Here is a 16,002-nt window from a genome sequence, read left to right on the forward strand (position 1 = left end):
AACATCATTTATTATGATCAGTTTTTTGTTAATCTTTTATGTATTCTTTAAAATATTTTTCATGAAATCCTATGCTTGTTTTCTTATCCCTATGATATATTCATATTTTGATATTAACAAAATTTTATAAAATGATATTTACAGAGCAGAAATTAGTGATCGTAGATTGATTTATGTTGATCTTGGCCAGTTTTAAATTTGAAAGATTTTGATGTTATCTGGATAATATAACACAACCAAGTATAAATTATAATCTGCATTACATTTTCGCAACCATGGTGATAATTATGAGTAGTGAGTGCTGCAATCAACATCTTATTATGCATAAACAAAGTCTGTCAAGCTTCTCAACCAGGATCATGGACTAATTTTGATTCACTTTGCAAGTAGAGCCTCATGGACTAATCTGTCCAGATTTACTGAAGAAGAGCCATGAGGATTTGTAGCTGCTTCAGCTTTCTTTCTCCACTCAAATGCATTCATCTTTAATTTCTTTCCCTTTTCACCATCCATTAGCTCTCTTACCATCTCCTCCACTTGATCTCTCCTGACATTATTATTCATCTCCATTCCAGTTTCCCATTCCACACAACTGTACTTGCAGTTGGTCTGTTGTTCAGCGAAAAAAGGCCAACAGATCATTGGGACTCCGCTTGCAATGCTCTCGATAGTCGAGTTCCAGCCATTATGTGTCAAAAACCCCCCAATGGCAGGGTGTTTCAGGACTTGTTCCTGAGAGCACCAGCTTGTCAGCCTGCCTCATTCTCTCGTTTCAGCCAAGAACTCCTGGGGCACCGTGGCTCTGTCGCCAGCAAGTGTATCGGGCCTCACTATCCACACGAATTGTTTCATGCTGTTAGCTAAGCCCCATGCAAATTCAATGAGCTGTGGAGCAGTCATGACAGTGATACTACCAAAATTCACATAAACAACTGAGCTTGATTCCTTTTTGTCAAGCCAATCAATACAGCTAGCATCGTCTGTCCACAGACTCGAGCTAATGGACTTAAGTCTACTGTCTTGGATTTGGTTCTACATTAAGTGCAGCGGCCCCAAGGTGTATATATGAGGCTGAGTGGCGGAAATTGCATTCAAAGGATCTTGCTCAAGAGTGTCAAACGTGTTTAATATGAGGGCACGAGCTTTAGGAAGAGCTGCGGTCTCTGTTAAAATGAAGTTCAGCATGATATCATTTGGATCGGTTGTTCTGAAGAAAGTTGGAAAATCCTTCAATGTCATGTCTAGCAATCCTGGAACCCAGTCAATTTTGGTATCAAGATATCCATTTGTTACACATGTCATATCTGCAAACCACAACAAAATTTGTCGGACTATTACTAAATATAAGGAATAAATATCAAAATCATCATTCGTTTGGTTCAAATATATCAAAGTAGTCATTCATTTCAAAATTGACTCGATTTACGGACTTAAAATTTGGTATCATGTAAACCATCAACCAGTGACTAAATTGATACAAAATTTTAACTTTTTAATGACCAAGTTCTTACCAATTTTTAAATTGGCAAGAGTCAATTTTGAAATGAGTGACTAATTTGATATATTTGAACCAAACTAGTGATGAGTCTGATATTTATCCCGTAAATATAAGTTGTAACTCTAAGCGCTAAGAGTATAGTTATCTCACGGAGATCTAAATGAATGACATTGCATCGCTATTTACCTTGTAGTGGTGCATAGCCTCTTTCCACAAGTTGGCTATAGTGCATATATGCTAGGAGGCCACAAGCGCTTGTTGTCCACAACAGAAGTTCAGGAATTCCAAATTGTTGGGCAGCTTTCAGAGTAAAGCTCATGACCGCATCAGAAACAGTACATGTTACTGGTGGCACCCCGAGTACAGAAGAGTCATTGAGTGTGGATATGAGGTCGCACAAAGGAGCAAAACAGTTGATCGGAGCATACTTACACAGGGTTGGAGTATCTTGAGTTGCATCAGGATCAGAAACGGCTAGGCCGTCTGGGACAGAGTAAAACCTGAAGTCCGGAAAGCCATCAAGGGCGTCAGGACCCCTGGCTCTGATCAGGCGATTGCGGTTAAAGTCTGTGTGGACAAATCAAATATGAAAGCCTTTGTGATGAAGAAGTTTGGCTAGTTTTAGCATTGGATTTATGTGACCTTGTGAAGGATATGGAATGCACAAGGCATGAGGCTTATTGCTTGCTTCTGACATTCAGACTATCCGAATCCGAACTAATTCTGTTTTACTACTTCTGTGTGCCATCAATGAGCATATATAGTATTCAGAGCGGGGCTACTCACTCCGTTTTCTTTTATAAGTCGTTTACCGGGAAAAAAAATAAAATTTTGCTATCTAATTAAATAAGTAATTGGAAGTATGTGTCAAAAAATTAAAGGATTTATAAAAGAAAACGGAGGAGTAGCAGTCTAGAATAAACGTAAACTTAAATGCCATGGCACTCTGTGAAAGAAAGCAAATCCACAACAATAAATTTGAAGTCTAAAATTTCAAATTGGTCCTTGTACATGTTGAAGAATCTGATGCAAATTTTACGGTGCGTGTGCAGTGCATTGATGGTGAAGCTTTGCATCTCATGCTTACATAGTTAATTACGGGGCCGTTTGGGCAAGCTTAAAAGAAGTGATTTCTTGCTTAAAGTAGAGAAGTGGAGCAGAAGTGAGAAGTAAATAGATGAATAAAGTGTTTGGAGAAAAAGCAGAAGCTGTGAGAGAGAAGCTAGGATTCTCAGTTTATTAAAAGTGTTTCTACTTATTTACACAAACGGGTCAAGAAAAGAAGAAGACAGAAGTAGGTTTTGCTTCTTGCAAACAAACAGGCCCTACATCTCTTTGTGCAAATTCCATTCCGCGAAATGTGTCAATTAATAACAGTTACTTTTTTATTTTTATGAATTCTTATGCGTATCACATTGTTTCGAGTTATCGTTCAGATTCATCACTTTGCAAGTCATAATTCGTATCACCCTTGTGTTCACTTGGATCAAGTGTAATTATGGATGAATGAAATGAAATTTGCACTATAAATTTGGGATGATTAGACAAATTTTTTATTATTTTAATTCTTTCAATCATTTCATTTCATTCCAAACTACTTGAACCAGAAATATATGTCCTGTTTGGGGATTAGCTGTTAGCGGATTGAATTAGATGTTTTGACTAGCGGATTGAAATAGATGTTTTGACTAGCGGATTGAATTAGCTGTTTTTCGTAAAATTGTTTGGTTAATAGCTGATTGATTAGCTTTTTCTGACACAATCTAACCAAAAAACTCCTCAAAGTAGATTTTTCAAAATTAGCTTTTTGGGTCCAAACCTCTATTTCAATTTGCTAACTACCAAACACTTGTACTAGCGGATTCTAGTGGTCAAACCTCTAACTCACCCTAAACCTCTAACTTCCAAACAGGGCCATATTGTGGAATGCTCATTTAACTTCTTCATCATATTTCCTTGCAATGTTCATCATCAAAAGACTCATATTTAGTCACCGATGTCTCATATTACATATGAAGTTCTTTCTTTAATCTAAGTGTCAGACGGGCATGCCAGAGGGTCAAATAAGAAGTGCTGAGGAAATTGAAATATATGAAATTGAAAGATTGCTGAGGAGTTAATTGTGATGCTATTAGATAATATACATGTTCAACTGTGCGCAGTTTGCTTAAAAACAAGTTATTAATTTTGAGGATTAAAACATAGGGCGTGGACACTGTTTCTTTAGCCCAAACCGTAAAAAGCTCAAATGATATAAGCTTTTATCAAATAATGGACCGGGCTCACTTATTGTTCCTTTTCTGCATTGTTTTCTTGACTTGGATATTTCTCGTGATCTCTTTCTCTTTCATCCCCCTCGAAGGAAGAGTCATAAAGAAATTTGGATATTTCTCGTGATCTTTTTCTCTTTCATCCACCTCGAAGGAAGAGTGATAAGGAAATTCACAATTCTTAACTCGGAGAGTATAAAATACATTCATCCTTCAATCCTTAAATGATATTTTTATATCATTTCCTTGTTTGTTTGTTTTTTTTTTAAATATCATTTCCTTGTTGATCACCGTACATCATATGGCCCAAACATAACACGGGTTTAACATCTCTTTCATCCTATCTTTTTTTATCATGCATAACATAAATATTAATATTTTTAGAATCCCTCTATAAAATGTACTCATCCTTTAACCTTTATATGATATTGTTTCTTTAATCCCCACCGCCACACATAATACCGTCCCAACATAACATCGCTCCAACATAAAATCACCCCACGCCCCTACATAACACCGCTCTAACATAAAATCACTCTAATATAACACCGCCCCAACATAAAATCACCCCAACATAACACCGCCCCCAACATAAAATCACCCCACATAACACCGCCTCAACATCTCTTTCATCCTCTCTTTTTATTCAGCCCCCAACCTACTTTCATATTATTTCTTATTAACCTCCCCCACATAACACCGCTCCCAAATAACACCGTCCCAACATCTCTTTCATCCTATCTCTTTTTATCACGCAAACAAAACCCCCATATCCTATCTATCCCCTCGACATCTACAATCGCAACAATCTTACCAATTATAATAGTTAAAACTTACGACTGGAATCAAAGTTCCATTTTTGTATTTTTGGTCGATTGTTGATTTGTTATCCCGGTAGGAAGCTTTTTCTAGATTTTTGTCCGGCATATCATTTTTACCTAATCTGCATGTTATTTCTTATAGTTGCTGAAAGTTCAAGATCCGGCACTTTCCCATTCCGATTTAGATGAGTAAGTGGACTAAACCAATTTCTTCAAATATTATATATTAGATATACTATTTTTCTAATAACATTATTTGTATATACTGCAGGAAACAATGAAGAAAGTGCTTCGTCAGATCATCCATGTATCTCCTCCAACAACCATTCCACTTCGCCAGATCTGCAAGTAACTTCTTCATATCAATTTAATTAAATATCACTTGTTTAAAATGTGTGATAAGTCATATTTTTTGAAAGCATGTAGATATATATACTTACAATTTGTTAATTTTCTTCTCATTATCTATTTGATTGATAATTAAATGGGTTCTTCTTTTGTTGATAATACTATTACTTATTTATTTTTATTATTATTGAATAACCTTCGCCGCGCAGGTGTGGGATTTTCCAAGTCTCGGCTGAAAAGCCTCAACTTCACAAAGTTGAGATTTATCCGAGAAATGGTCAAGTGTTGGCAATTTGCAAGAACTGGGCGCTGGGATGTTGCAGGGGAATCATTTCGAGCTCCCCAGAGGCACCCGCAACTCGAAACCGGAGGCACCTGGTTCGAGATCATATTTTAGGGACGTAATTGCCTCCATTTTTTATCATAAATTTGGGAAGGACGGAAGATACCTACTAAGTCGTAATTACATGACTATGAAGGTTTGATGAATTGTTTTACCCGGAAACAAAACCTATGAGATTATGCAATAGGCTCTAAGGACATTTTTCTCGAACAAGATTAATTTTCAAGCATCAAAGAAAGGAGATAGTGTATAAGATTACTTCGAAGATGAGATGAATTACTGTTAGTTTGTGTTAACTGCATGAAGAGTAAGAGAAGAGTTGAAGCTCTCTTCACATTTCTGAGAATATTAGAAAGTTCATGCTGAAATGTGCACACTGTACAGTATTATTGTTTTTATACATGCATGGAAAACTTTCACTATTGTGTAACAAACTTATCTAAATATCTATGGTTTGTCTGACTAATTTTAGGGATGAAAATACGAGATTCAACTTCAATGCAAGTTCACGTATTATTATTAATCAAACTCATTATCAATAATATAATCAATCAAACTTAGATACTCAAGCCTTTATTTAAACTTGGATACGTGAACTTCAATGCAAGTTCACGTATTTTTTGTCTGGATCAGGCAAACAATAAATAGTTTTGATTTTTAATCCGAATTACACAAAAAATAAAATTTAAACAACACTTTAGGAGTAATAAAACCAACCAATATAAATATATATGTATACTACTACTGGAATTTTTCGGGTTTAATATTGAGTCTTATCAGATTTTGGATTCAGATCGGATTTCAGTTCAAAATACCTGATATCCAAATCCAAATTTATTTGTTCCAAAAATTAAATTAAAATCCAAAAACACATGGACAAATCGGATTTTTCTGTGATGACTAAAGATTGTAGATTATTTCACCGCCTCATGAAGAATCACGGCCTTGGCTTTGCTAGACTCCAACTTAAGTGCCCTATTCGAACCGACTATGGACGCAGTATCAAATAAAAGTGCTGAAAATACAAGAGATTAGCTAAGGCAGATGATGAATAAATTTTAGCATATCAAAATCTCAGCATACTTACACAAATCCTTTATTTGAACTACGCGAATAACCCTCCCAAGCGACTCAGCATTGCTGTAAAATATCAAAAAAAAAAAAAAAAAAAGTGAGATGCTAGGATTTAAGTTACAAAACCGAAGATTACATGTAAAAATTTAACTCACATTCGAGGTTCCTCTCCAAGAAGATACGACAGTCCTGCACCAACTAAACAGCCTATTCCCAAAGCAGCTTATCAATCTCATCACTCATCTTTCTTCACTCTTCACTTCTGTTTCGAAACAACTTGTTGAACCCAAAAGCTTGTTTCTGAAATTGTTTACTTTGCTGTTTAGTCGAGGAGCTCCTGTTGTTGTCAGTAACTTTTTGAAAACAGGGGTGTAGTAGGCTTGTCGAGGTCTTGTCAACAACAAATAAGGCTATTGGCTTGTACGAAAAGAAACGGGGCCTTTCTCTCTCCGAAGCGTAGACAACAAAACTCAAGACATCGGTGGCGTTTGTTTGCGACTTTTCTTTACAAACTGTTTGGGTAAAGAAGTAAAAACATTTTTAAATTCTACTCCCTCCGTCCCATTTTATGTGCCCTCATTTCCTTTTTGGGACGTCCCAAAAAAATAACCTATCATACTTACAATTCTTGAACACTACTTCTTACTATTACATCCACTACCTCTCTATTTTATACTCTTTTTTATTAAACAAACACTATTACACCCACTACTTTCCTCAACTATCTATTAAAATATTGATAAGTCCCACCACTTTACCCACTTTCCTACTTTCCTTAAATTTTTAGAAATTATTATTTTATATTTTTGACGGCTAATACTTTCTCAAATATTAAATACCAATTTATTAATCATCAACATATCTTTTAATTTGAATGAAAAATAATTTATAATTAAATATAAAACTAATATACAAATAATATTATTCGAATGCAAACAATATCCCAACACGAATCTAATTAAAGACAAAGATAACTAGTTTAAATAATTTGTGGAGACGAAAATCTCGAATGTTAAAGAAAATTGTTTTTATCCTTTGTTTAATAGAAAATGATCACAAAATTGTTTAAAATTTTAGGTTTGTGGTGTGTAATCTAAGTAAAATCAAACATATATGAAATGTGAACACGCAACGTCTATGAGTTTGTTTTTGAAAAAAATATATAAATTTATATTTTTTAGTAAATTTATGTTTTTTATTAATTAATGAATATGAAACGGTTCTTTTATATCTTCATCTAAAAATATTTGACATTTAAATTTTTACTTAAAAAATAATTTTAAAAGAAAATATGACTGTACTTTATAGTTGCAATTTGCAAACATTATCTAAACAAGCTGGGACAGAGGAGTGTAACACAACCAAATAATTATGAGTAGTGAGTGCTGCAATCTAAATCTTATTATGCTTAAACGAAGTCTGTCAAGCTTCTCAACCAGGATCATTTCATTTTTACAAATTTTGATTCACTTTGCAAGTAGAACCTCATGGACTAATCTGTCCAGATTTACTGAAGAAGAGCCAGCAGGATTTGTAGCTGCTTCAGCTTTCTTTCTCCACTCAAATGCATTCATCTTTAATTTCTTTCCCTTCTCACCATCCATTAGCTCTCTTACCATCTCCTCCACTTGATCTCTCCTCACATTATTATTCATCTCCATTCCAGTTTCCCATTCCACACAACTGTACTTGCAGTTCGTCTGTTGTTCAGCGAAAAAAGGCCAACAGATCATTGGGACTCCGCTTGCAATGCTCTCGATAGTCGAGTTCCAGCCATTATGTGTCAAAAACCCCCCAATGGCAGGGTGTTTCAGGACTTGTTCCTGAGAGCACCAGCTTGTCAGCCTGCCTCGTTCTCTCGTTTCAGCCAAGAACTCCTGGGGCACCATGGCTCTGTCGCCAGCAAGTGTATCGGGCCTCACTATCCACAAGAATTGTTTCATGCTGTTAGCTAAGCCCCATGCAAATTCAATGACCTGTGGAGCAGTCATGACAGTGATACTACCGAAATTCACATAAACAACTGAGCTTGATTCTTTTTTGTCGAGCCAGTCAATACAGCTAGCATCGTCTGTCCACAGACTCGAGCTAATGGACGTAAGTCTACTGTCTTGGATTTGGTTCGACATTAAGTGCAGAGGCCCCAAGGTGTATATATGAGGTTGAGTGGAGGAAATTGCATTCAAAGCATCTTGTTCAAGAGTGTCAAATGTGTTTAATATGAGGGCACGAGCTTTAGGAAGAGCTGCCGTCTCTGTTAAAATGAAGTTCAGCATGATATCATTTGGATCGGTTGTTCTGAAGAAAGTTGGAAAATCCTTCAATGTCATGTCTAGCAATCCTGGAACCCAGTCAATTTTGGTATCAAGATATCCATTTGTTATACATGTCATATCTGCAAACCACAACAAAATTTGTCGGACTATTAGCAAATATAAGGGATAAATATCAAAATCATCACTTGTTTGGTTCAAATATATCAAATTAGCCATTCATTTCAAAATTGACTCGATTTACGAACTTAAAATTTTGTATCAGGTAAACCATCAACCAGTGACTGAATTGATGCAAAATTTTTACTTTTTAATGACCAAGTTCTTACCAATTTTCAAATTGGCAAGAGTCAATTTTGAAATGAGTGACTAATTTGATATCTTTGAACCAAACTAGTGATGAATCTGATATTTATCCCGTAAACATAAGTTGTAACTCTAAGCGCTAAGAGAGTATAGTTATCTCACGGAGATCTAAATGAATGACATAGCATCCCTATTTACCTTGTAGTGGTGCATAGCCTCTTTCCACAAGTTGGCTATAGTGCATATATGCTAGGAGGCCGCAAGCGCTTGTTGTCCACAACAGAACTTCAGGAATTCCAAACTGTTGGGCAGCTTTCAGAGTAAAGCTCATGACCCCATCAGAAACAATACATGTTACTGGTGGCACCCCGAGTGCAAAAGAGTCATTGAGTGTGGATATGAGGTCGCACAAAGGAGCAAAACAGTTGATCGGAGCATACTTACACAGGGTTGGAGTATCTTGAGTTGCATCAGGGTCAGAAACGGCTAGGCCGTCTGGGATAGAGTAAAACCTGAAGTCCGGAAAGCCATCAAGGGCGTCAGGACCCCTGGCTCTGATCAGGCGATTGCGGTTAAAGTCTGTGTGGACAAATGAAATATGAAAGCCTTTGTGATGGAGAAGTTTGGCTAGTTTTAGCATTGGATTTATGTGACCTTGTGAAGGATATGGAATGCACAAGGCATGAGGCTTATTGCTTGCTTCTGACATTCAGACTATCCGAATCAGAACCTTCTGTTTTACTACTACCTCTGTGTACCTTCAATGAGCATATATAGGGGCCGTTTGGGTTAGCTTAAAAGAAGTGACTTCTTGCTTATAATAAAAAAGTGTAGTAGAAGTGAGAAGTAAATAAGTTAATAAAGTGTTTGGAAAAAAACAGAAGTTGTGATAAAGAAGTTAGCATTCTCAGTTTCTTAAAAGTGTTTCTACTTCTTTACACAAAAGGGTCAAGAAAAGCAGAAGCTAAAAGCAGCGTTTGCTCCTCGCAAACAAACACCACCATAGTATTCAGAGCGGGTCTACTCACTCCGTTTTTTTTTTATAAGTCGTTCACCAGAAAAAAAGTTTAAAATAATATTTTCTGCTATCTAATCAAAGTACTTGAAAATATGTGTCAAAAAATCAAATGATCGATAAAAGAAAACGGAGGAGTAGCGCCTAGTGGTCTAAAACAAACGTAAACTCAAACGCAATAGCACTTGAGCACGCTGTGAAAGAAAGAAAATCCACAACAATAAATTTGAAGTCTAAAATTTCAAATTTGGTCCTTGTACATGTTGAAGAATCTGATGCAAATTTTACGGTGCGTGGTGCAGTGCTTTGATGTTGAAGCTTTGCATCTCATGCTTGCATTTGCATAGTTAATTACATCTCTTTATGCAAATTCCATTCCGCGAATATGTGTCAATTAATAACAGTTACTTTTTCATTTCTATGAATTCTTTTGCGTATCACATTGTTTCGAGTTATCGTTCAAATTCATCACTTTGCAAATCATAGGGGCTGTTTGGCAACACCTTTTAAGCCAGCATCTGGGTTTATAAGTTAGAAGCACTTATTTCATACCGTTTGTGTAAAAAGTCAAGAAGCAATTATAAAAAGCTAGGAATGCTAGCTTTTGTCTCAGGGCTTCTACTTATTTACCAAACACTTTAATCAATTATAAGTCCTAACTTGCTTCTAACTTCTACTCCACTTATTTATTTTAAGCAAGAAGCACTTATTTTAAGTCCACCCAAAAGGCCCCATAATTCGTGGCACCCTTGTGATGCTATTAGATAATATACATGTTTGACTGTGCACAGTTTGCTTAAAAACAAGATATTAATTTTGAGGATTAAAACATAGGGTGTGGACACTGTTTCTTCAGCCCAAACCGTAAAAAGCTCAAATGATATAAGCTTTTATCAAATAATGGACCGGGCTCACTTATTGTTTCTTTTCTGCATTGTATACTTGACTTGGATATTTCTTGTGATCTTTCTCTTTCATCCCCCTCGAAGGAAGAGTGGTAAAGAAATTCACAATTCTTAACTCGGAGAGTATAAAATATATTCATCCTTCAATTCTTAAATAATATTTTTATATCATTTCCTTGTTTGTTTGTTTTTTTTTGAGAAAAATATCATTTCCTTGTTGATCACCGCACATGATATGGCCCAAACATAACACGGGTTTAACATCTCTTTCATCCTTTTTTTTTTATCATGCATAACTTACATATTAATATTTTTAGAACCTCTCTATAAAATGTACTCATCCTTTAACCTTTATATCATATTGTTTCTTTAATCCCCCACCCCCACACATAATACCGTCCCAACATAACACCGCTCCAACATAAAATTACCCCACGTCCCTACATAACACCGCCCCAGCATAACACTGCCCCAACATAACACCATTCCACATAAAATCACCCCACATAACACCGTCTCAACATCTCTTTCATCCTCTCTTTTTATTCAGCCCCCAACCTACTTCCATATTATTTCTTATTAACCTCTCCCACATAACACCGCTCCCAAATAACACCATCCCAACATCTCTTTCATCCTATCTCTTTTTATCACGCAAACAATCCTACTAATTTTAATAGTTGAAGCTTACGATTGGAATCAAAGTTCCATTTTTGTATTTTTGGTCGATTGTTGATTTGTTATCCCGGTAGGAAGCTTTTTCTAGATTTTTGTCCAGCATATCTTTTTTACTTAATCTGCATGTTATTTCTTATAGTTGCTGAAAGTTCCAGATCCGGAACTTCCTCGATTCCGATTTAGATGAGTAAGTGGACTAAACCAATTTCTTCAATTTTTGTATATTAGATATACTATTTTTTTAGTAACATTATTTGTATATACTACAGGAAACAATGAAGAAAGTGCTTCATCAAATCATCCATGTATCTCCTCCAACAACTATCCCACTTCGCCTGATCTGCAAGTAACTTCTTCATATCAATTTAATTAAATACCACTTGTTTAAAATGTTTGATAGGTCATATTTTATGAAAGCATGTAGATATACTTGCAATTGTTAATTTTCTTCTCATTATCTATTTGATTGATAATTAAATGGGTTCTTATTTTGTTGATAATAATATTATTTATTTATTTTTATTTATTATCGAATAACCTTAACCTTTTATTTTTTATTTTTCAATAGACTTAAATATATTTGTGTTTCCATGTTATCAGCGAGCGATCCACTTGTGGTTCTGCTAGCCGAATTCTCCGCGGTGCTAGTACGTTTCCACTCGGGTGGTTCAGATAATGATCAAGAAGGTTGAGCCCACAAAGTTGCTTACAACATGGCTTGAGCCATGTTCATCAAAGGAGCCGTGCAGCTGTGGGATTTTCCAAGTCTTAGCTGAAAAGCCTCAACTTCGCAAAGTTGAGATTTATCCGAGAAATGGTCAACTGTTGGCAATTTGCAAGAACTGGGCGCTGGGATGTTGCATGGGAATCACTTCGAGCTCCTCAGAGGCACCCGCAACTCGAAACCGGAGGCACCCGGTTCAAGATCATATTTCAGGGACGTAATTGCCTCTATTTCGGATAATAAATTTGGGAACATGACTCTAAAGATTAATTTTCAAGCATCAAAGAAAGGAGAGAGTGTATAAGATTACTCTGAAGATGAGATGAATTATTGTAAAGAGTAAGAGAAGAGTTGAAGCTCTTTTCACATTTTTGAGAATATTAGCGAGTTCATACTGAAATGTACACACTGTACAGTATTATTGTTTTTATACGTGGAAAGCTTTCACTATTGTGAGCATCTCCAGGAGCCTCCTTGTTGGCTCCTAAATATAATATAAAAAATGTGACTTTTAGCAATTTAGGGCAAAGTTAAGAGTGTAAACTCCAACAATACTCTCTACATCTCTTCTCTATTTAATATTTTATTCATATATTGGACTCCACTATAACAAAAGAGAGAGAAAAATGGAGGTGAATTGGAGGGAAGGATTTTTTATATTGTGAAAAAATAAGTTAAGAGCAATGGGGCGGCTCTTAACTTTGAGGAGAGAGGAGAGAGAAAGAAGAGCCTCTTAGTAATTAAAAGAGCCACTAAGAGTCTCTTGAAGCAACATTTTTCCTCTCCCTCCTAAAATTTCAAGTTAGGAGCCTAAATGAAGAGTCTCTTGGAGATGCTCTAACAAACTTATCTAAATATCTTTGGTTGTCTGTCTAATTTTTAGGGATGAAAATACGAGATTAAACTTCAATGCAAGTCCACGTATTATTAATCAAACTCGTTATCAATAATATAATCAATCAAACTTGGATACTCAAGCCTAACAATACTCAAGCATCTGCTCTCAAGCGATATCTAAGTCTACATCCCGAGCACACATAACAAACACAATATGACTATGTATATATAGTCATCTCAAAGTTAGCTAAATCAGCATTTAATTCTGAAATACCCAACTCCAATTAGAATCCAATTCTGAAATCTAACTCAAATCAAAATCCAATTCGTACACTTATTTGACACGTCATTGATCAACAGCTGCTCACTTATTCTTCATTTTTCTGCATTGTATACTTAACTTGGATATTTGTCCTCATCTCTTTCTCTTACAGCCCCCCTCAAGGGAGGAGTGGTAAAGCCATTTACAATTCCCAACTTGGAGATTATAAGATCAAGTTGATATATAGGCAGGGAGTGCTTTTGTAACTAAATCTGCAGGTTGTTGTCCAGTAGCTAAGTGCGCAGGAAGCATGGTGTAGGCGGACCCAGACATTTTCATCTGCCCGGGCTAATCTTTCCCTACTGTAACTATAAGATGTTGATACCAAAATTTATGTCCAAGCTGTAAAACTAAAATATTTTGTTTTAAGTCTTCAGGTTCAGTGTTTTAAATATTTTTTATTATTGAAAAATCTGCTGATAAATTTTTAAAAAATATTTTATCAATTTACTATTCACGCTATTATTTGACTAAAAATCTCTGTTAAATTCTCGATAAATTCTGAATCGATAGGCCAACCAATTAGTTTTGATTCCCAATTTCTACGATCACGTCTTTAACTTAAATTTTTTAGTAGTATAGTCGATGAGAATTATATTTTTAGTTTATTTCTAAGAAACTTAAAATTAATTTGGAAGCATTTTATTTCTTCTTAATATTTATTAGGAAAGAAATATTTAAAAGGTATAGGTGAAAACATTTTTCTTAAAATTATATATTTTATGAATATAATATTCTTAGTCTGCTAGCACAAGATTCAAAAATATAAAAACCACATAGAAATTAATATAAATTGCAGGAGGTTATTAAGGAACGAAAAATATTAATTATAACATCGACATAAAACGAGGAGACAAATTTAGGCATATATTGAAATTAAAAAATGAAATAAATTATTTTAATAACATAACTAGTATTAAATGATATTTTTAATTTTTAAAGATACATATAAGCTACACAAATCCGCTCACTCTCTCACTCATTGTGTTCTGCTAGAATATCAAGACTATCCTGTCCTGGAGTTGATTTCTCTCGAAACTTGCCCGGGCTAAATCTTAAACGAAAGATAAACGTAGTGGTAGAATTTTGCAAACTGCAAATATGGACCGGGCTTGAGCCCACCGTAGCCCTAACGGCGGTCCGCCCACTGATACTTCTCACGCGTAATATGACAATCAATGTCCATGTGGTTTATGCATTCATGAAATACGGGATTAGATGCGATATAGAGGCTGATTGATTGTCACAGAGGAGGGCAACAGGTATAGCAGAAAGGATACTTAGATCCTTGAGTAATGATAGCAGCCAAGCAATTTAAAATGTGGTATCAGACTATCAGTCATAGAACGAAAATCTTCTTCAGCAGAGGATCATGAGACAGTAGGCTGTTTCTTACTTCTCCAGCCTACTAAAGAATGACCAAGGAGGATACCAGAGCCAGCAGCAGACTGATGAGTGATTTGACAGGAAGCTCAGTTAGCATCACAGAATGCAGTGAGCTGAGACAAGCTAGCAGAGATTCCTCTCCAAGAAGATACGACAGTGCTGCACCAACTAAACAGCCTATTCCCCAAAGCAGCTTATCAATCTCATCACTCATCTTTCTTCACTCTTCACTTCTGTTTCGAACCAACTTGTTGAACCCAAAAGCTTGTTTCTGAAATTGTTTACTTTGCTGTTTAGTCAAGGAGCTTTACAGGGGTGTAGTAGGCTTGTCGAGGTCTTGTCAACAACAAATAAGGCTCTTGGCTTGTACGAAAAGAAACGGGGCCTTTCTCTCTCTAAAGCGTAGACAACAAAACTCAAGAGATCGGTGGCGTTTGTTTGCGACTTTTCTTGCAAACAGTTTGCGTAAAGAAGTAAAAAAAATTTTAAATTTTATTTAATAGTTTCTACTTGTTTTTCAAACACTTTATTATTTTATGGAACATTAATATGCCAGCAGTTTCAAAATAATAATGGTATTAATTTTCTGCACAAAATTTGAGATATAGAAAATTATTTTTCAATTTTTTTTAAAAAAATTAACATCTATATTCTTATTTAGAAATGATAATTAAAAAAATAATATATAAAAATGTCTTAAAAAAATAATATATTAAAAAAATATCTTTTTACACATTATGTATAAAAAAAAATCAAAATTACTATTATTTTGAAATGGAAGGAGTGGTATAAAACTTTTCTTAAATTTTTAGACATTATTATTTCATATTTTTGACGGCTAATACTTTCTCAAATATTAAATACCAATTTATTAATAATCAATATATATTTTAATTTGAATGAAAAATAATTTATAATTAAATATAGAACCAATATACAAATAATATTATTCGAATGCAGACAATATCCCAACACGAATCTAATTAAAGATAAAGATAACTAGTTTAAATAATTTGTGAGATGAAAATCTCGAATGTTAAAGAAAATTGTCTTTATCCTTTGTTTAATAGAAAATGATCACAAAATTGTTTAAATTTTAGGTTTGTGGTGTGTAATCTAAGTAAAATCAAACATATATGAAATGTGAACACGCAACGCCGCTTTTTTCGAATAAGCCAATTCATTTGGGACCCTGCAGATCC

The 16,002-nt window shown here is 35.0% G+C and overlaps 1 protein-coding gene, 2 long non-coding RNA genes and 1 pseudogene across 3 annotated transcripts; 2 read left to right on the plus strand and 2 right to left on the minus strand.

The window, feature by feature from the left end:
* Window positions 1-226: 226 nt before the first annotated feature.
* Window positions 227-4,465, minus strand: LOC108220569 (UDP-glycosyltransferase 85A8-like; annotated as a pseudogene).
* A 71-nt stretch (window positions 4,466-4,536) lies between these two features.
* LOC108220571 (uncharacterized) lies at window positions 4,537-5,702 on the plus strand. The gene is made up of 3 exons (XR_001806760.2): window positions 4,537-4,778; window positions 4,861-4,937; window positions 5,147-5,702. It is a non-coding gene; the product is annotated as an uncharacterized LOC108220571 (long non-coding RNA).
* A 2,003-nt stretch (window positions 5,703-7,705) lies between these two features.
* On the minus strand, window positions 7,706-9,690 carry LOC108222024 (UDP-glycosyltransferase 85A8-like). Its single transcript, XM_064094666.1, has 2 exons — window positions 9,132-9,690; window positions 7,706-8,749 (listed from the first exon to the last, which is right to left on the minus strand). Exons 1-2 carry the CDS (start codon window positions 9,640-9,642, stop codon window positions 7,821-7,823), a joined length of 1,440 nt encoding a protein of 479 aa, XP_063950736.1. The 5' UTR covers window positions 9,643-9,690; the 3' UTR covers window positions 7,706-7,820.
* A 1,664-nt stretch (window positions 9,691-11,354) lies between these two features.
* LOC108222553 (uncharacterized) lies at window positions 11,355-12,633 on the plus strand. Its single transcript, XR_001806999.2, has 3 exons — window positions 11,355-11,718; window positions 11,801-11,877; window positions 12,132-12,633. It is a non-coding gene; the product is annotated as an uncharacterized LOC108222553 (long non-coding RNA).
* Window positions 12,634-16,002: the final 3,369 nt, after the last annotated feature.

This window comes from Daucus carota, chromosome 5, assembly GCF_001625215.2.
Source record: "Daucus carota subsp. sativus chromosome 5, DH1 v3.0, whole genome shotgun sequence".
NCBI lineage: Eukaryota > Viridiplantae > Streptophyta > Magnoliopsida > Apiales > Apiaceae > Daucus > Daucus carota.